General features: G+C 41.5%; 1 protein-coding gene across 1 annotated transcript in view; it reads right to left on the reverse strand.

Moving 5' to 3' along the window:
* The window catches only part of LOC103021590 (inactive N-acetylated-alpha-linked acidic dipeptidase-like protein 2), a 678,577-nt gene that overhangs the window by 510,424 nt on the left and 146,849 nt on the right, over positions 1 to 21,304 (reverse strand). The window contains exon 2 of the mRNA XM_049465756.1: positions 6,765 to 7,260. Within this exon, the coding sequence (XP_049321713.1) occupies positions 6,765 to 7,260 (496 nt within the window). The remainder of the gene's footprint in view (positions 1 to 6,764; positions 7,261 to 21,304) is intronic.

Consider the following 21,304-nt stretch of genomic DNA (forward strand, 5'->3'; position numbering starts at 1 on the left):
AAGAACAGGATGCCAAGATGCATGAAAACAAAACTGTGATTAAAAACCAACCAGGGTTATTCCATCAAATATTGATTTCTGAACTCTTAAAAACTTTATAAATATGAACTCGTTTTCTTTGCATTATTTGAAGTTTTGAAAGCTCTGCATCTCTTTTCTTATTTCAGTCAATTCTCATTTTCTGCAAATAAATGCTCTAAATGCTCTAAATGACAATATTTTTATTTGGAATTTGACAGAAATGTTGTCCGTAGTTTATAGAATAAAACAATAATGTTCATTTTGCTAGTATTGACCCACGCCCTTGACTGGGCAGAGAAGAAGAAGGAGGGGGAGCGAACTCAGAGTATTTGGGATGGAGTTCGGGGCAGCTTCGCTGTAAAGCGTGAAGCCGAAGCCCCCCCTCTCATGAAGAGAAACATGAGAAGAGAATAAAATTAAAGAAGGAGGAAGATGGGGAGGAGGTGGGTGCGAGGTTTGTTCAATGAGTAGGTAGAGAGGAAGTGACGGTTTAAATAGGGATGGAAGTGGGAGGAGTGAGGGCATGGATCACTCCCAAAACTTAGTTATGACACATAACTCCACTTTGCTAGTATTGACCCACGCCCTTGACTGGGCAGAGAAGAAGAAGGAGGGGGAGCGAACTCAGAGTATTTGGGATGGAGTTCGGGGCAGCTTCGCTGTAAAGCGTGAAGCCGAAGCCCCAAAAATTAAATCAGAACTTTCAACCACTGCTAGGATGTAAGAAGCAACTGAGTGTTGGAAGTCCGACCTTGTAGTCTTTGAGAAAGCCAGAGGATGAACCGATGCATGGGGAAGGCAGTGTGGAAGTCAAAGGAAAGAAAGGTAGGGAATAATTAAGTAAGGTATTTGAAGGTGCTGCCAGCCTATTCGAGTATAGGAATGTATGAGGTCCTTGGAGGCAGAAATCGGTTGAAGTGGAAAGGTAGTGATGAGCGACTTAATGGAATGATGCACGTGTTACATATAGTTTAAAGGCCCCAAAAGCAGCCACCGACCCGCATGCGCAGCAGGAGCAACCTGGTAAGGTAGAAGGGGTGCTCCTGATGGTCCAACAGAAGCGAGGGGGGGGGGGGCGATGGAGTGGGAAGACGGTGTGGGAAGACGGGGCGATGGAGTGGGAACACGGAGTGGGAAGATGAGGCGATGGAGTGGAAGACGGGGCAATGTAGTGGGAAGATGGAGTGGGAAGACGGAGTGGGAAGACGAGGCGATGGAGTGGGAAGAAGGAGAGGGAAGACGGAGAGGGAAGACGGGGCGATGGAATGGGAAGAAGGAGTGGGAAGATGGCAGCAACGGGAGATGGAAAAAGAGGAGGGAGGACAGACAGAATGAGGACAGTTGGAATGGCGGTGGGAAGATGGAGGATGGGAAGGGAGGACAGATGGACTGGTGTTGGGATGATGGAGGATGGGCAGGGAGGACAGATGAAATGGCGTTGGGATGATGGAGGATGGGCAGGAAGGACAGACAGACTGGTGTAGCGAAGATGGGTAAGGAGGCGAAGACGAGGGAGGCGGTGACAAAGGTTAGTATGGTGAGGGTGATTGTTACAACGGCAACGAAAGATTGGAATGAAGAGGGCGAGATTATGTCCCAGATGGTGGCGATTATGCGGGCGGTGAAGGTGCAAGCTATGAAGTTGCGGCGATGATGGCGATGACATAGGCAGAGATGGTGGCAATGATGCTGATGGTGGTGAAGATGGCCAAAGTGAGGGCAAGATGATGCCCAAGACGATGGCGGCGAAGGCAAAGAAGATGAAGACGAAGGCGGGAAGATTGCAGCGAAGATGGCGATGACAGACAGAGAAGGAGACAATGAGGATGGCCATGAAAACTGTGGCAGAGGTGATGAAGGTGATGCAGGCAGAGATGGTGGCGATGATGAACATGGTGATGAAGATGGCCATAGCGAGGGCAAGGTGATGCCCAAGACGATGGCGATGAAGACGAGGAAGATGAAGACGAAGGCGATAAGATCGCAGCGATGATGATGGCGATGCCAGACAGAGACAACGACAATGAGGATGGCCATGACAACTGTGGAAGAGATGATGAAGGTGATGCAGGCAGAGATGGTGGCGATGGTGACAATGGTGGCGAAGATGGCCACAGCGAGGGCAAGGTGATGCCCACGACGATGGCGATGAAGATGAAGATGAAGGCGAGAAGATCGCAGCGATGATAATGTCGATGACAGACAGAGACGACGACAATGAGGATGGCCATGACAACTGTGGCAGAGATGATGAAGGTGATGCAGGCAGAGATGGTGGCGATGGTGACCATGGTGGCGAAGATGGCCAAAGCGAGGGCAAGGTGATGCCCACGACGATGGCGATGAAGATGAAGACGAAGGCGAGAAGATCGCAGCGATGATGATGTCGATGACAGACAGAGACGACGACAATGAGGATGGCCATGACAACTGTGGCAGAGATGATGAAGGTGATGCAGGCAGAGATGGTGGCGATGGTGACCATGGTGGCGAAGATGGCCAAAGCGAGGGCAAGGTGATGCCCAAGACGATGGCAATGAAGATGAGGAAGATGAAGACGAAGGCGAGAAGATCGCAGCGATGATGGCGATGACAGAGACAAGGACAATGAGGATGGCCATGACAACATTGGCAGAGATGAAGGTGATGCAGGCAGAGATGGTGGCGATGGTGACCATGGTGGCGAAGATGGCCATAGCGAGGGCAAGGTGATGCCCAAGACGATGGCAATGAAGACGAGGAAGATGGAGACGTAGGTGAGAAGATCGCGCTGATGGTGATGTAGGCAGAGATTGCAGCAATGATGAGGATGAAGATGGCTACTACAATGACGATGATAGACACAACGAAAACTATGGCAGCGACGATGAAGGCGATGCAGACAAAGAAGGAGGCGGAGACGATTAAGGTGAAAATGGCCACGATAAGGATGAGATGATGCTCAGCATGGCGTTGATGAGAGCGAAGAAGGTGAAAGCAACGAATATGCAGGCCAGAAGATGCCGGCAACGGAGATGAAGGCGGTGATGTAGGCAGAGACAATGGCAATGGTGATGAAGACTATGGCGGCGATGAAGGCGATGCAGGCGGAGATGGTGGTGATGACGAAGGCGATAAAGAGGGCAATGACGAGAGCGAGATTACGCTCAAGACAATGGCAATGACGAAGGCAATGATGCAGGCGAAGCAGGTGAAAGTGATGAAGATGCCAGCGAGAAGATTGCGGCGATGATGGTGATGTGGGCAAAGATGGAGGTGATTATGACGGTGAAGACCACCACGAAGATGACGACTACGGTGGTGACGATGGTGATGCAAAGATGGTGGTGATGACGACGATGGTGAAGATGGCCATGCGATGGTGATGATGGAGGTGAGTATGGTGAGGGTGCCAAGGATCGTGGTGACGACAATGGCACAATACAATAGACAGAGCAGCGATGGTGGCAGAGATATGGAGGCAATGACTACAAGGGTGAAGATGCTGATGGCAAAGATGAATACGATGGTAAGATAATTATAATGACGGCGAAAATGATTACGACCATGGTGAGGAGGGTTATGATGGAAGCAGGGAGCATATGCGACCCACGCACTCTGTCCAGCTCAAAGGATAGACACCATGTTGGATAATTGTCTTCAATTCCGAAATGAGGTCAGCATTCAAAGGAACGCCAGTTCCAGGGATATCACAGGCAGCTGGGGGTCTCCCGACATGCAGCCATCTACACTGAAATTAGCAGCATGGGACCAGCAGGCGGCGCCAAATCAGCAGCAGGAATGTCACAGTGGCCATGCTCGAGTACCGCCCAGTGAGGCTGTAGGGAGGCGGAGCCACACCAAGCCAGCGGGTCAGGCAGAAAAAGCATGTTGGAAGGGGAAACAGGAAAGGGCGGGCCACGGGAGCGGCGCGGGCGCAGGCAGCGGCAGTGGTAACGGCGTGGGCGCCGGTAGAGGCAGAGAGAGAAAGAAGATGCTGAGAGAGAGAGAGAGAGAGAGGGGCGCTGAACTCATATGCAGGAATGTCACTGAACTATGTTTTTTTTTTTTTTTTTGAACGGGCAACTACACACGCTCAGGAGAGAGAGAGGAGGCGTGCGGGTCGGGCGGAAAAGAAACACGGGCCGGAAGGGGAAAAAGGAAGAGCGGGCCACGGTAGCGGCACCGGCGTGGGCGCCGGTAGCGGCAGAGAGAGAGAGAGAGAGAGAGAGAAGGGCGCTGAACACATCTGCAGAAATACCGCTGATCCATGGATATGAAGGCACGCCGACACTCGCTTAGGAGAGAGAGAGAGAGGAGGCGTGGCTATGCTCAAGAACGGCCCAGTGAGGCTGTAGGAAGGCGGAGCCATACCCGGCCAGCGGGTCGGGTGGAAAAGAAACGCAGGTCGGAGCGGGCCGCGGTAGCGGCAGAGAGAGAAAGAGAGAGAAAGAGAATGGCACTAAACACATGTGCAGAAATACCGCCGGTCCATGGATATGAATGCATGCCGACACTCGCACGGAGAGAGAGAGAGAGAGAGAGAGGAGGCGTGTCCACGCTCGAAGCTCGAGTATCGCCCAGAGAGGCAGTAGTAGGAGGAAATGCAAAACAGACGGCTCCAAACAGTGCAGCGAGCCGCCGGAGGGACGCGTGCAGCGCCGAAAAGGGTTGAAGAGGAATCCGGCGAAGACGCGAGGAAGCCCTGCGAGTGTAGCAGGAGTGGTTCAGCGGAAGCGCTGAGAGAGAGACAGAGAGAGAGACCGCCGCGGATGACAGGGTCGCAGGGAGGCCTCGTGAAGGAAGCAGCAGCGGCGAAGAGAGAGGGAGAGAGACCGCCGAGGACGCGGAGATCGCGTGGAGGCCCCGTAGTGGCAGCAGGAGAGGATAAACAGCGGCAGCGTCGCTGGAGAGATGGCGGAAAGAGAGAGAACGCGGAGAACGCGTGGAGGCCCCGCAGGGGCAGGAGGAAGGGTTTAGCGGCAGCGGCAAGAGAGACCGCTCAAGGACCGAGGAGACCATACGGGAGCTGCCAGACCAGGTAGAGGAGACGACAGCCACAGCAGCCGAGACAAGATAAAACCACTACCAGGGAAGGAAGCCTGGAGCAGTGGCAGTGGAGGAGTCAGGGTGGACGGGAGCAGCTGGTCGCAGGAGACAGACAGGTGCAGAACCATCGTGTACCAGGTAAGGAGCGGTCGGCAACACCACATGCGAGGTTTGTTCAATGAGTAGGTAGAGAGGAAGTGACGGTTTAAATAGGGATGGAAGTGGGAGGAGTGAGGGCGTGGATCACTCCCAAAACTTAGTTATGACACATAACTCCACTTCACTCAAACATATTATTTTTTTTCCAGAGCTGTATGTTGTCTTAATTTGTTTTGTTTGTAACATATTTTTCGCAATACAAGGCCCACTTAAATTTCCTTTAATTTTCCCAAAAAGCATCAGTGCGCCTTATAATTTGGTGTGCCCTATGTATGAACTTCACCAGTCAGGTTGCAGAATCAAAGCTTATTTTAAATAAAAGGTAGTGCTTTTTTTAGGAGAGAAATCTGTGTTGATTAACACCCAGCGCTTTCAGTGGTTTTATTTACTTAAGTTATCTTAGCTTTACAGGTCTCACCGCCAAGACCTGCTGAATTAGAAGGAAAACATGGTGACTCCCCTGTGCCTTACTAGTGTTGCATAATGCACCTTATGATCCAGTGCGCCTTATATATGAAAATAAACCAGAACATAGACGCTCATTTATAGTACACCTTATAATCCGAAATGCTTCATAGTGCAGAAAATACGGCACTTTATTTCCCATTTTTAAAGTCAGCCATTGTAGATAGATAGATAGATAGATAGATAGATAGATAGATAGATAGATAGATAGATAGATACTTTATTTATCCCGAAGGAAATTTAGGCAATTTTTGTCACACAAAACATGCGTGTCTCTGAAAACAGGCAAGTTTGCAGGATAAGGGAAAAAGCATTTTTCTGTAACATTTAAAGGACATCAGTGTGAAAATATGCTATTTAGAGTCATTTCGGAGCATTTATTTTGGTCTATTGCCAATGATCCAATGCTTCAAATTATATAAGTGCACCTGCCTCTTAAAGGAAATGACAACTGGCACACTGATTGGTCGGTACTCATGCATCCCTACTGATTACAGCAGACCACATAAGGGGGAGCTAGCCTGGGGCGGGGGGGGGGGGGGGGGGGGGGGGGATTGACTACACACTGATGATGAGCCAAGAGGGCAAAGACATACCATATATGGAATTAGACTTACATTTTTATTTTTAATCCTCCAGTTATTCAACAATAAGCTTGTTAGTTCTCTTCTTTGATGTGTGTTTTGGTGTTGTTTTGTAGGAGGTATTATTGCCCTCTACAGGACTGGCATGTTAATTTTTTTTGTGTTTTTGAGTTGCATTGCATTTGTGTGTGGACGGGATATTTTAAGAAAACACACACAAAAAAAAAAAAAAATTAAGACTAAAATCTTTAATAAAAAAATAAAAAAATAAAATAAAAACGTGGGTCAGTGTAACCCAACAGAATAAATTTACTTTAACTCAAAATACGGCAAAAAAGTTAATCTAATTCATATTACCTAAGTTTTTGTATCAAATATTCTTGATGATTTGATTGTTAGATGTAGTTAGATTTTTTTTTAAATGTAATTACCAAGTGATTAATCATATCATCATGATTTTAATGCCTCTAAATGTGATACTATAATGTATAAAAATAGATTTTTGACCTTTGTAGTGCCTGGATCTTCTCTGCAGTGATGCTCTGTACGACCCTTTCCAGCAAGTCTGTGCTCTGATTGGATATTTCCGGCTGTTTCTCCGCCCTGTGGGTGTACAGTCCAATGAGCAGTCCAACAAAAAACACCCCTGCTCCAGCCAGCAGGTATTTGGCTATGCATGCCCCGCTCCTCCTCTGGCTCTTGGGCATCGTCCTGCTGAAATGGGAGGTGTAGTTGGGGTCCTCCTGCAGCCGTTGGAACCGGCCGTGGGGGGACGCGGAGGGCTGGATGGGCTCCAGGTCCGGATCCATGGCCCCGCTGGACGAGGTTTCCATGGGCCGGTGCTCCAGCTGGAAGTGGTCCAGGCCTCCTGGCTCCTCCAGCTCTTTCTCCATCTCCCACTCCATATCCAGAGAGGCCATCTGAAGCCCTTCGCTCTCCAGGTCCTGAGAGATGGCGGCGCTGCCGCGGCTGGCGCACACCTTCCGGTACGCCATGCGTTTAGCTGCACACACAAACAGATGGACAAACAAAAGACAACACAGATTTATAACGCAATTAAAACAGGACATGAAAGAAACGCACCATAAAATAACAAATAAACAGAAACGCAGTCGACCATCACGCTAGTAAAATCCACTTCATTTCATCATAACAGCCACAAATAAAGCCGGCGCCAATTAGCGAACAAAATGCCTGTTTGAATATTACCTTCAAAATCTGCACGAGGAGAATGTGTTTGTAAAAAAGCTGCCTAACAAGAAATCAGGTCATCTGCAGATAAGAAAAATAATAATGAAGAAGCTTTAAATATTTCTTATGCTGCTTTCAAGTCCTCATAGAATGTTTGTACTTCAGATTTTGGAGCTTATAAAAACAGCATGATTTCTGATTTCTGAGTTGCTTTGGTCTTAAATAATATTAAGAAACTATCATACACCTGCAAAAATCACGTTGTGATGCTTGTTTCTATCTTACACCCCAAAAACGGTCTATTTTGACATTTAAAATAGCAACAGATTTTAGTAATAAATCTACACTGATGGGCGTGGTGGTCTGAAAGTGAGATGTGTTCAGGTAAATTTCTGCCATGTTTCTTGTGTATTTTAGCAGAGGAAAATACAGGAGCTCCACTGACTAATTTAAACCCTGACAACAGTCCACAGTCAGTTGACCAATTCTATCTTTGCACATGTACACTCCCAACTTGTTAAACACACACACACACACACACACACACACACACACATACACAAACACAGACGGTGCTGGTTTGGAGAGACATGTCATCTGCTGTTGTTGATCCACCGTGTTTTATTATCAAGTCTAAAGTCAGTGCAGTTTTTTGTTTTCCCACAAAAATCTTACAGCACTTCATGCTTCTTCCCTCTGTTGCTGACAACTTTTATGGAGATGTAGATTTCATTTTCCAGCAGGACTTGGCACGCTGCCCACACTGCTAAAATATATACATTTTCTGAAATACTGTTTTTTGGGTTTTCATTGGCTGTAAGGCATAATAAAATAATATAAACTCTTAAAATGGATCACTCTGTTTTATTTCACAAACATATAATTGCATTACGTCTCTCCATTTGGAGACAGATTCTATCAAGTGATGAATGGTGGTCAAGAACCCTGTCCAGGATCAGCTCTTCTTCGTCCTGTGCCAGACTGGGCTTGATGCAATTAAAGCCAGTTCACAGGGCCTATTATACTAAAGCCAGACTAGCTAAAATCTTCTCGAGCACTGATGCCACTTGCGCAAGGTGTGGCTCTGATTCGGCTGACTTACTGCATATGTTTTTGTCATGCAAAAAACTTGAAAAGTTCTGGTTAAATATTTTTCTCACTCTTTCAAAGGTGTTTAAGTACAAATTAGACTGAATCCCCTGTGGGCAATTTTTAGTGAGCCTGAGGTCCTGCATGTACAGTTGGAGTGTGTAATGCTATTGCTTTTGCCTTATCAGACAAACCAAGTCTCCCTGAAGCTGTGGGAGTCTCCTGCATTTCGGTATTGGCTCCCTGATGCCCGCGAGTCACATATAATCTCCCTGAATTCAGAACGAGTGCCCCAAGAGTGCACTGCACACAAACGCGCACACAGGCGACAGACTTTTTTTCTCTAATCGCATGTGGGAAGGAGAGAGAGAAAACAGAGAGGGTTCTGATTGGCCTGTTCTCTGCAAAGAGTCTGTGAGACAGCCAATCAGTTTTTAGTGTGGGCGGGCAGTGTTTTCCCCCCTCCCGGACGGGATTTGTTCAGTGAGTGAGAGAAAGCAGATCATGGTGGAGGCAATATTAATAATTATTGTAATACGATATGAAATGTTTTTGATGTTGTGCAATTTTTTTGTGATATTGTTACTGTCAATTTTTGTCAAATAAAGGCTTCCCCCCCACCCCCCAAAAAAAAGGAAAGCAGAGGCAGGGCCTTCCAAAAAGAAAAAGGATAAAACTCATTTCACCTCTGAATACTCTAAATTTAATTAAAAAAAAAAAATTATATACTAAAAGTAAAGTTTCGTTATCCTTTGGTGTGTGTGCAAGTTTTTGCCGGGGGGGGGGGGGGGGGGGGGTAACCTCCCTGAAATCAACTTTTGCAACTTGGGATGTCTGCCTTATTACCAGCTAGACTAAGGATTCTCTTAAGCTGGAAGTCAGATGCCCCCCCTTCATTCTCATTGTGGGTAAAGTACGTTTCCTTTTTTCTCTGTATGGAAAAAAATAAGTTTAGCCTGAGGAGCTGTGCTAAAATGTTTTTTTACGATATGGCAACATTTTATTACCTTTTTTAAGACTCTTACTGAGCTAACAATTGAGGGGGGTGGGGGAGGAAGGGTTAATTCTTTTTCTTTTCATTTTATTATTTTTTTTATTATTATTTATTATTATTATTGTCATTATTTATTGTCATTTTCCTTTCTTTTTGGAATTTACTTCTAGACTGTCCTTCTTTTATCTTCTATTTTTAAGTTTTACCATTTTGTTGTGTGTTACATGTATATGTTTTGTTAAATATGAAAATGGATTACTTCTGTACAAATATTTTGACTGTATGCTGGTCTGCTTTTTCCTTGAAGTCATCAATAAAAATCATTTGAAAAAAAATAAATAAATAGATGACTCTGTGTGAAATACACCTATATAATATATAAGTTTCACATTTTTAACTGAATTACTGAAATAAAGTAACTTTTTAATTATATTATTTTTTTAGATGCACTAGTATACATAGTATGCATTTGTTTTAATCTTTACACTTTACACTACAAAATATATATAGTGTAGACAAAAGTAAATAAAATAACAGTTAACAAATAGAATAGGTGTTATAACTTGTTATAACTGAATTTTGCTCGAGTCTCCTGCCGTTTTGATTGGCCGGTATCTCTTTCACCCTCTTGTTAAGAGTATTCTCAGGGGAGGCAGTGAGGGCGAACTGGTTCACTGTTGCTGCTAAAAAAGATCATTAAGGGTGATGACTTGGTGGGATCAAATTCATAAAAAAGAAGCCCAGTGTCAAAAGGATATCATCAAATTTAACTAGCCTTTTTAAAGAGACGGCCATCAAGCTCAAAACAGCCCAATAGATAATAGCAAAACTCCAAACTGCCCACAAATTTGACAGTGAACAAAGGCCATTACTCAGCCCAGCCTGGCTCCAGAGGATTCTCTTTAAAACACTGTGAAAGAAGCACATCTGCTGCTTTAAAAGCTCATGGTTTGGTCAAAATGGGAAAACCTATTTTCCTGTTAGAGCAAGACTTACAGTAAAGCATTCAATTGAGGTCAGAAAAAAAAATGCATTTTAATTCATAATGCATTTTTAATATAAAACTTTGTACTAATCAACACACACAAATATTATTACTGTCCAGAGAAAAATGTGCCTCCAAAACTGTACCATATTTTTCAGACTATTATGTGCAACTAAAATCCTTAAATTTTTTAAAAAATCAACATGCGCCTTTTAATCCAGTGCGTCTTATGTATGAATTCTACCAGTCAGGTATTAAGGAGCAGTAAAGCCACTCCACTGAAGTACAGCATTATAAGGGTGAGTTTTCAGTGAAGTTTCCTTAGCACTGAGGCTGGGTGCAGCAGCATTAGCATTAGCCGATAACCACAGCGCTATTGTCCTTTCGCCATTCAGAGGTGAGAATATTGGACTGTAGTCTGTGTGTTTTATGTGTTAAATCAAGCTACGTGGGACAAACGGGTAGCTGATATCGCCCTGGGTTACAGGAACACTCAGGGTTCCTCAGTCTAGCACTGTCTGGCAGCATTTACTAGCGCTATGCGCTGCGGTTAGTGGCTAATGCTAATTCTGCTGCACCCAGCCTTAGTGCTGGAGAAGCTTAACTGAAAACTCACCATTATACAAAATACTGGAAATCTAAGCTTACTGCAACTATACGAAAGTGATTTACTCACCTAAATGAACGTTTTTTTAGGAGAGAAATTTGTGTAGAACATCCAGTGCATCCAGTGCTTGTATGACTTAAGGATTGCAGTTAAGTTTTACAGTTTTGTACACTTTGGTGCTTTCCACAGCTTTCTCATTACAAGGGAAACATGGCAACACTCTTGCTCACTTCGATGTAGGCATTCTTATTAGTGTCGCGCAAGTAAGGATTACTACTACTGGTGCAAGGCATTAAAATAGACTGTTGACGAGGTGTAAGATAGCAAAGAGCCTTTGTGCAGGGTGCACGGTAGAGCCCAGAATCTCTGGATCTGTTGCTGCACAGTTTGTATATGCATTCAATAATGCAGAAGCTTCCAGCATTTTACACTACATTTAACTCATTTTATTTCAAAACCTAATCTCTCTTTTTTTATTTGAACCACCCAGCATTTTTTATTTTATTTTAATATAGCTCTTTTATGGTAAGAACAAAATATGATTTGGTACCACTTTAAAATAAGACTACCATTATAAATGGTTTATAAATGGTTAATTACAATTAGTTTATTAATGGTTACTAATTAGGTTGTAAATGCCTTAAAAATCCTTAAAAATCAGTTATAACACATACACGTAGAAAGGGCAACAATGACCTGTTGTTTGCCAAATAGTGAACCCACAGCCATCTCTATTGTTGCCCTTTCTACGTATGTGTTATAACTTATTATTAAGTCTTTTTAAGGCATTTACAACCTAATTAGTTTGTAACCATTAGTACATGGTAATTGTAAACCATTTATAAACCCTTTATAAAGGTAGTCAGAGAGCACTGATGGGTGTTGGCCTGTTCGCATCAATCTTCCACGGACCACAGAACTTTTTTATTTCAGTCTAAACTACAGAGAGGAGACCCTCATTCACACACTGACCCTCTCACAAAGATACGGGCAGTGAAACTCTCGGGGCAGGGCTGACCCTCCTCTCCTCTCTCATCTCATCACTCGCTCAGGTAGAGACGAGACTCAGCTCCTGCCATCACAGAATGACAGCTGACATTCAATCACCAGAAACGTCAGCAATTTAACGCCTTTCAGCTCCCCAACAGAGCCATCAATTAAAGGCCAATGGAATATACCATCTCTGACTTTCCCCCTGACATTGATTTGACAGTGACACCAGCAGCAGCAGCAGAGCGCCTGGAGAACATGTGCAGTCGGCCGAAGCTAAATCTGAATAGCAATTGTCCGGCCCTCCCAAAGGACACATTGCTACTAGTAATTAATGCATGTTGCTCTCTTTCTCTCTCTCTCTCTCTCTCTCTCTCTCTCTCTTTCTCTCTCTCTCTCTCTCTTTCTCTCTCTGGGGTGTTTGTAGGGGTATAGTGGCGTTGCATAACAGTTAGGAATATCCAGTGTTGGGCACGTTACTTTAAAAGAGTAGTTAGTTATAGTTACTAGTTACTCCTCCAAAAAAGTAACCGAGTAACTTACTGAGTTACTTCACTATAAAAGTAACTAGTTACCAATAAAAGTAACTATTGCGTTACGTAACCCCGTTACGTCACAAAAAATGAGCCAATGCCAATGAGTTTGAGTTAGAAAAAATATTTTTTTATATTTTTATATTTGATGAAAAATGAAAACGGGTCCCACAGACCCGAACACCACACAAGGGTTAAGAAATTGGGCCAAATTGAATTTAGTATGTCTTGTGTGACATTTGGTTGAGCTTTGGTCAGCAGACTACCAATTTAACTGTCTTTTTTTTGTTTAAAGAAGAGTAAAGGAACAGTGGAATTAGAGAATTTCCCTACATTAGAAGATCCTTCATTCCAATATAAAACAAGCAACTAAAGCAATTTCAGTGCTTCATCAGCAGAACGGGTGCCAACCCAGTAACTACAGGAACCTTAACAAGCCACCTGATAAACTGAACCCGGCCTATTTAAAGCAATTGGACAGTATACAGTATAGCGCACAGAAGCGTTCCCTCAGCACAATCACACTCTGATCACTAATGTCTATCTATTCATGCAAGAGAAATTCCTACAGGGCTAATGCGCTCGGCTAAAGAGAGGCAATTACATTATATAGAGATGAGAAAGAAAAAAAAAACGCTAGTGCTAGCTTTTTTTTTCTTTCTTTCTTTATGTAACTTCTCTTTGTCTTTTTCTTTTTTCCCGTACTGGTGTAGAAAAGGAGAAAAACAAAGATGGAGAATGTGGAGAGAACAGATATTTCCGAGTGCTGTCCCACTTACCTGTCATCAGGTCTGACATGACCTTGTCAGATGCCTTAGTTAGACAGTATGAAACCAGCTGTCAATCACTGCAACAGGGGCACATATCACACAGAGCGCCGGATAACACGGCTCAGACAGAAGGGGTAGAAGGTGGGTCTAATAAGAACAGAAATCTTCTGTCTTCTAAAAGAAATGGGGCTTAACAAATGGGTCTGGATAAAAGTGCCTCAGTGCTACATAGAGAGCTGCCTCGATTCCATGACTCCCTTAGCAAAGACAGGAGGGTTAAAGGAGAAGTTCAGTGTGAAATGAACTTAGGTTGTATTGAAACGTGATAACAAGCACAAATGCCAAATAAATAATTTGTTAAATATCCCGCCTCCATTCATCCCCAGCATTTCCAAAAACAGCACTTTTAGCCGATGCTCCCGACAGGCTTACAATGCTAGTGACGGGGGCATCAATCAAAAAATCAACCAATCAATCAATCAATCAACCTTTATTTAAACTGGAAATACACTAAGAGTGATACTCATTTACAGGGCCAACACAGTACATAGGGAAGGGATTGTCAAAGAAAAAGAAAAAAAAAATTCCTTTGGGATAAATAAAATATCTATCTATCTATCTATCTATCTATCTATCTATCTATCTATCTATCTATCTATCTATCTATCTATCTATCTATCTATCTATCTATCTATCTATCTATCTATCTATCTATCTATCTATCGACTCCGCATTTTAATAAGATATATAGCAAATAAGATTTACAGTTTTTTTCCCAAATCTTTAAATGCATTTCAAAAACTTGGCTCAGTTTTTCAAAACTCTAAACACAAACTAAAAAAAATGATTAACTGCTTTGTTGAAACTCCACAAATCCCTAGCAAAACTGATTCCTTCCACCAAAAACAACAAACACCGCTATTTATTTATGATCTCCTGCAGAGCATCAAATAAACACTGACAAGATCAATTCAGAGCACTGTAATCAGAAGTATTTTGTTATGTTTTTGACCTCATGAGGCCACTGTACAAATTCAAATGCATACAAGTGCATGGAAATATGTTGAATTTCTGTTCTTTATATTTGTTTACAGTGCTACATGAATATGCGACACAGATGTAAGCAAGTGTTTTACTGTATGTAGTAAGGTAGCAAAACTGTAACACCTATGTAAGGACAATGAGAAACATAATGAGAAAAATCAGTTTACATACAAAGAGGTAACAAAAAAATTATTTATTATTTATGTATTTGAAGTTCAGTGATTCTTAGGTGACCAAAGTGTTCTAAATGATGCAATTTGATGTGATTACAGACATAACAAGTCTCCCTGATGCCCGCGAGTCACATATAATCTCCCGGAATTCAGAACGAGTGCCCCAAACGCGCACACAGGCCACAGACTTTTTTCTCTAATCGCGTGTGGGAAGGAGAGAGAGAGAAAACAGAGAGGGTTCTGATTGGCCTGTTCTCTGCAAAGAGTCTGTGAGACAGCCAATCAGTTTTTAGTGTGGGCGGGCAGTGTTTTTCCCCCTCCCAGATGGGAATTGTTCAGTGAGTGAGAGAAAGCAGATCATGGCGGAGGCAATATTAATAATTATTGTAATATGATATGAAAAGTTTTTGATGTTGTGCAATTTTTTTTGATATTGTAACTGTCAGTTTTTGTCAAATAAAGGCTTCCATCCCCCCCCCCCCCCCCCAAAAAAAAAAGGAAAGCAGAGGCAGGGCCTTCCAAAAAGAAAAAGAGATAAAACTCATTTCACCTCTGAATACTCTAAATTTAATAAAAAAAAAAAGTAAAATTAATTAAAATAAAAGTAAAGTTTCGTTATCCTTTGGTGTGTGTGCAAGTTTTTTTTTTTTTTTTTTTTTTTTTGCCAGGGGGGGTGGGGCAACCAACCCGAAGTCAACTTTTACAACTTGGGATGTCTGTGATTTGCAAAGCTGTGATTTAGAATAACATTTGAGTAAGAACATGTGGATTTGTTTAGCAGCTTGGAGTCACAATGTGACACATGTGCTTCATGTTTCTGGATTTGTGTGCAAAGTTCCACATTTTGTGTGCACACAATGTGGAAAAACTGTAAAAAGAATAGTAAGAATCATAAAAAAGGTAATGAAAATGCCAGAATGCAATCACAGATAAATAAATAAAACTAAGCACATAAAAGAGTAATTTGTTTATATATATCCCCCACCTCTCCAGGGGAAATTGTTCTTAAAAGTTGCCCTAAAAAACAATAAAAACATAAAAAAACTCAAGCAGCGTAAGTTCCTATGATCCTGCAAAATTCCATGTTTCCACATCGAAAAAATGTGAATAGAATAATAATAATAAAAAGGAGAAAATGAAGAACTTAATCAATAAAAAAATTAAGAAACCAAAAATCACGATCAAAAACACAGACAAAAAAATATATATATATACTTAATCAGAATGGATTTAGATGGATCAGAATCAGAATATACATAAATGTCTGACTGCAGAAAGAAATAAAACATTTATATTTAGTATAATCAGGATAATTTGTCATATCTTGCCTTGCACATGTACAAATGGATCTTGACGGATTGCTGTAAATGAACAGCTGTCAAAGTGTTATCAAATTACACTGTGTTGATATAAACTATTAGTGTTAATTACCACAGATACATGCTAAAGTAACACTCTTAACTAGTGACTCAGTCTCAGTGTTATTATGTTATGTGTTCTGTATATATATGTATGGTTTTGCTCAACATTTTGCAATGCACACAACATTATGGGAGACATACCAGAGTTCAAAAGAGGACAAATTTTTGGTGAACGTCTTGCTGGAGCATCTGTGACCAAGACAGCAAGTCTTTGTGATGCATCAAGAGCCACGGTATCCAGGGTAATGTCAGCATACCACCAAGAAGGACCAACCACATCCAACAGGATTAACTGTGGATGCTGTAAGAGGAAGCTGTCTGAAAGGGATGTTCAGGTGATAACCCAGATTGTATCCAAAAAACACAAAACCACGGCTGGTCAAATCACGGCAGAATTCAATGTGCACCTCAACTCTCCTGTTTCCACCAGAACTGTCCGTCACCACAATAAATTATTGTTATAGATCATGTGGCTAAATGCGCAAGAGAAGGTTGCCCTGGTGGGCAAGATTACACATTGGTACTTGCACTTTAAGTATATTTAAACATTAAGCATTAAGTAAACTCTACCTAAAATAACATTTATACACTGCCTGGCTAAAAAAACTATCATCTTTGATTGCAGCACACATTCACTGTGTTATTGTTTCGATAAGCTTCTGCAGTGTCACAAGATTTATTTTAATCCAGTGTTGCTGGATTAATTTTTTACCAAGATCTTGCAGCAGCATTGATGATGGTAGAGTCTGACCGCTGCACAAAGCAGCTCTTCTCCATCCAGCACATCCCAAAGATTCTCAATGAGGTTAAGATCTGGACTCTGTGGAGAACTCTCTCTCAATCCATGTGTGAAAATGATGATCTCATGCTCCCTGAACTCTGAACTCTTTCACAATTCCAGCACCATGAATCCTGACATTCTGTCACCTTGGATTATGGCTGTGTTCATTAGGGAAGAATATAATATAATATATATATATAATATATATATAATAACCTGGTCTATATTCAGTATATTCAGGAAGTCAGCTGACCTCATTCTTTCAGCACATACTGTTGCTGAACCTAAACCTGTAGGATCAACCCCACATCATTTACTTACTAAAAGCTAGGTGGAGACCAAGTTCTTAAATAAAATAAAATCCTAAAGTGCACAATTGATCCCATTTTATTATTTGGGAAGAACTGCCAAATAATTAAAGAAAAAAAAACATTAGTAAAAGTCAGAAACTGTGTAAAGTGAAAACTGTGTAAGTGGGTTAGAAGAAGACACTTCTAAATACGAACAGTTGGTGAATAAGACCCAGTTCTCATGTTTGCAGCAAATTCTCAGCCCACAAATCTCGATCTGTTATTTTACATATAATTCCAAAACTCGTGTATAAAGACGGCTGGGTTTTAAAAGCTGGGATTTATTTTGGGATCTTGGTGAATGATTTACAGCGGAGCCATGCATCATTAAAAGGCCACGCTGAAAGAAACACGCCATTCTTATCTGACTGCTTCTTCTGAGTCCTGCTGTGGAGCCCATGTTTAATTCTGAGAAAAGATGCGAGAAATATGGATGTTATATATGCATATCTGTGGCTCTCCTCATATTAGCCATGTGGTTTTATGCGGCGTCCTCGGCGAAAAGATGCTTCTTCGTTTGTGCGGCGTTCCGATCGATCTGCGGAGGTGAAAGAGATACCAGTGCGACGGAGACAGATCTGATTCGAAAGATGAATCACCTGTTGCTGAAACAGATCAACTGGAGCAACAGATCAATGACTTGCATCCATTACGTTCGCTTTGAAGAGAAAGAAACCGACAGATAGTCGGAGCGCACATTCGTTCCAATGGCTCTAAAGCGGAATCAGGGTTATTGAGGCTATCTATCACGCTAAACTGCAATGAGAGATATTGCGTCCATTTGTACTGGCTGAAATGTGGGATCTGACACATTCGATAAAAAGACAGGCAACACAGCTTGTACCTCCTAAAAGAGATTAAGGCCTCTGCACAGATCATTACGGCTGGAATTAGACTAACAATCCTTCATTAAAATTCTGAGAAATGCATTGGGAAAGGATTTGTGTCCCACTATGAGACACTGTGGGGAACTAATGGCCGTGGCTGATCAACACAACAGCGCTCAACGCTGCTTTGATTTCTTTTCCTGCCATTTTCTCCACGATTTTGTTGGTTTTCATCTGCAGTTCTTTGGTAAAACGAGAGTTCCTGCGTCTTCAGAGGTGATCAGATGTCCGTTGCGAAAGCAGATTGACCGCATGTATCATCAGGGTGGCCATAAAGAGATCGTAGCCGCAATCAGACTTTCATTTACAGCGCTAATGCTAATGTTCCAACAGCACAGCCCTGATTTGTCGGACTGATCTCTGGTGACTCATCACAAAACTGGAAGATAACTCGACAGGAACATCAGAAATCACTCGGTGTCCGCACACAGCAATCAACAGCAGTTCCGGCGTTCATTAGAGCCCTCATTTGCTGTGCGGTTCTGCTCTGCTTACAGCTAAGAATACTCAGCATTTGATGTAGCACCTTTTACGCAACACTTGTACTATGCTACAGTACAGGAAATGCAGTAATAGCATGCATTTATGTTTGGCTAATTACAGAAGCTAAAAAAATAAATGAATATTGTGAACACAGATAGTCTATGATGAATTAAACACAGATACATTTGTGCCTCAAATCCAGTAGAGACCGAAAGTGATAAAATCCGTAAGCCATGCTTTAGCAGCTGTCCAATTATCAGGAAATAGACTGCTCATAATATGAGCCTGAACCATCTGTTCAATCACACTAACTATCAGTTATCTAGAATAAATCACATACTGTATGTGTGTGCTCTATATATGTATGTGTCTACAGATCTTTTCTTATTTTGTCATACTGATATTTTTCTGATTATCAAACCACATTTAATATCAGATAAAAAAGCACTTTTTAAATAATATTTTTTATTTATTAAAGAAGATAAGAAAAACTATCCAAACCAACCTAACCCTGTGTAAACCTAATAACTTGCTTGTGCCACTCCTTACCAATAACTGGAAACGGAAATTTTGTTTCACTCTTCTTTACAGAATAGTTTTAATTTTAATCCAGCCATATTGGAGGATTTTCCAGCATAAACATCCTGTTTAAGATCATCCACAGCATCTCAATCAGACTTTAACTAGACTACTCCTCCAAAATCTTCATTTAGATTTTTTAACCCATTCAGTGGTGGACTTTGTGTTTGTGTGTTTTGGGTCATTGTCCTGCTGCAGAACCCAAGTAAGGTTGAGCTTGAGATCACAAACCAAAGGCCGGATTCTGATTCTCCTTCAGGATTGTCTGGGAAACAGCAGATTTCCTGCTTCCATCTACTGTATTACAGCAAGTTTTCCAGCAGCTCCAGACCATCATCACACACACTACCACCACCATGTTTTACGTTCACAGTATGATGATCTTTTTCTGAAATGATGTATTAGTTTTACAACAGATATAATGGGACACGTAACTTTGAAAAAGTTCCACTTTTGTCTCGTCAGTCTAAAGAATATTTATATTTATAAGTTCTGGAGATCATCAGGGTGTTAGTTGGTAAATGTGAGACGGGTGGTTGTGTTGTTTTTGGTCAGCAGTGTTTTTTAATCTTGGAACTCTCCCATGGAGACCATTTTCACCCAGTTTTTTTATTCTTATTATGGAATCATTAACACTGATCTTAACTGAGGCGAGTGAGATCCTGCAGTTCTGGGTTCTTTTGGGATCTCCTGGATGAGTTGTTCATGCCCATTTGGAGTAATTTTTATAGGCTGATCACTCCTGGGAAGGTTCACAAGTGTTCCATGTTTTCTCCATTAGTGAATAATAGTGAATCACTGTGGTTCTCTGGAGTCTCAAAGCTTTAGAAATTATTTTATAACATTTTTCCAGACTGATAGATGAATAATCAATGACTTCAGATGGGGGTATAATAATGTGAAGCTTTTTGAGATCTTTTATCTGCTTCATGTTGTCAGACAGGGTCTATTATTAATCAGGTTTAGCTTTCCAAAAAGTGTGATTTAACACTTTTTCACAAAGGGCTAGATTGGTTTGGATTCAGTTTTTTTCCCCCATAATGAATGGAATCATCATTTAAAAGTGCTTTTTCTATTTACCACTATTTTTGCACAATACTTTGATGTTTGCACACAAATTATAATGAACTGCTAAACAAATCAGACAAAATATCAAAAATCATCTGCAGCCGTACAATAACCTCTATATTCACCATATTGATGACTGGTTAACATCGTAACTTGTCATCCTGGCGTAAAGCACACAGGTAGATTAAATGCTAATACAAACATAACTTGGGGCACCATTTAATCAGCTCTAAAGGTTTGAGCAATGATTCCCATGAGGACGCCATATGCTACTCACTTTACTCCACTGGGTTCACGGTTAATCAAGGCAATGCACTAATTGGAAATCAGCCTGGGGCGAGTTTCCCAAAGGTACATTAGTAATTTAATTGTATGAGATTGTGATCAAACAATGCTTTCTGTGGTGCGCTATTAAAGCTAAAACATCACAATCCGTCACAAAAACTCCCAGAAGTGCGATACTGCAGAAGATACGTTTGTTCACCGCGTCACCGCGTACTCATTTTTATAATGTATTATGTAAATATTCATATTAGGATCATCAAAGGCTTAAAATAATCAAATGTATAAAGAGATTTTTAACACAGAGATGAGTATAGATTTATTTAGCTGTGAATTAAGATGGTTGAATATAAGGTGAGGGAACGGTTCTGGCTTAAATAAAACAAAAAGAAATCAATAAATCAAAAGATATATAGGTAATAAAGTTGTTTTCCTTTCAGATACTCCAACTTTAAGGATATTGATAAGTTACATCCATGCACTAAATTAAAATCTATTAATTTTAGACAGTTCAACTTATTAAGAGTAGAATAGTTACGAATGTTAATTTTTACAGTATATTAACGGAGTGAATAACTGTTTAATGATGATCTGTTGTAATACTGTAGAAAAAAGAAATACATCTTGGTGTTGCCCCATGAAAACAGCCACCATCTGCATATATAGAAATAACATTTTAGGGAAAAACCGGGGGTTAGTTTAGAAAAATTAAGTAAGTACATAAATCTGTATACTTGGTAACACTTTCTATAAATGTCATCTCTATAAGACTCTATAAACATATTCATAACACATTATAATGCATTCGTAAGGCATTATA

Source organism: Astyanax mexicanus, chromosome 16 (genome assembly GCF_023375975.1).
Source record: "Astyanax mexicanus isolate ESR-SI-001 chromosome 16, AstMex3_surface, whole genome shotgun sequence".
Taxonomy (NCBI): domain Eukaryota; kingdom Metazoa; phylum Chordata; class Actinopteri; order Characiformes; family Acestrorhamphidae; genus Astyanax; species Astyanax mexicanus.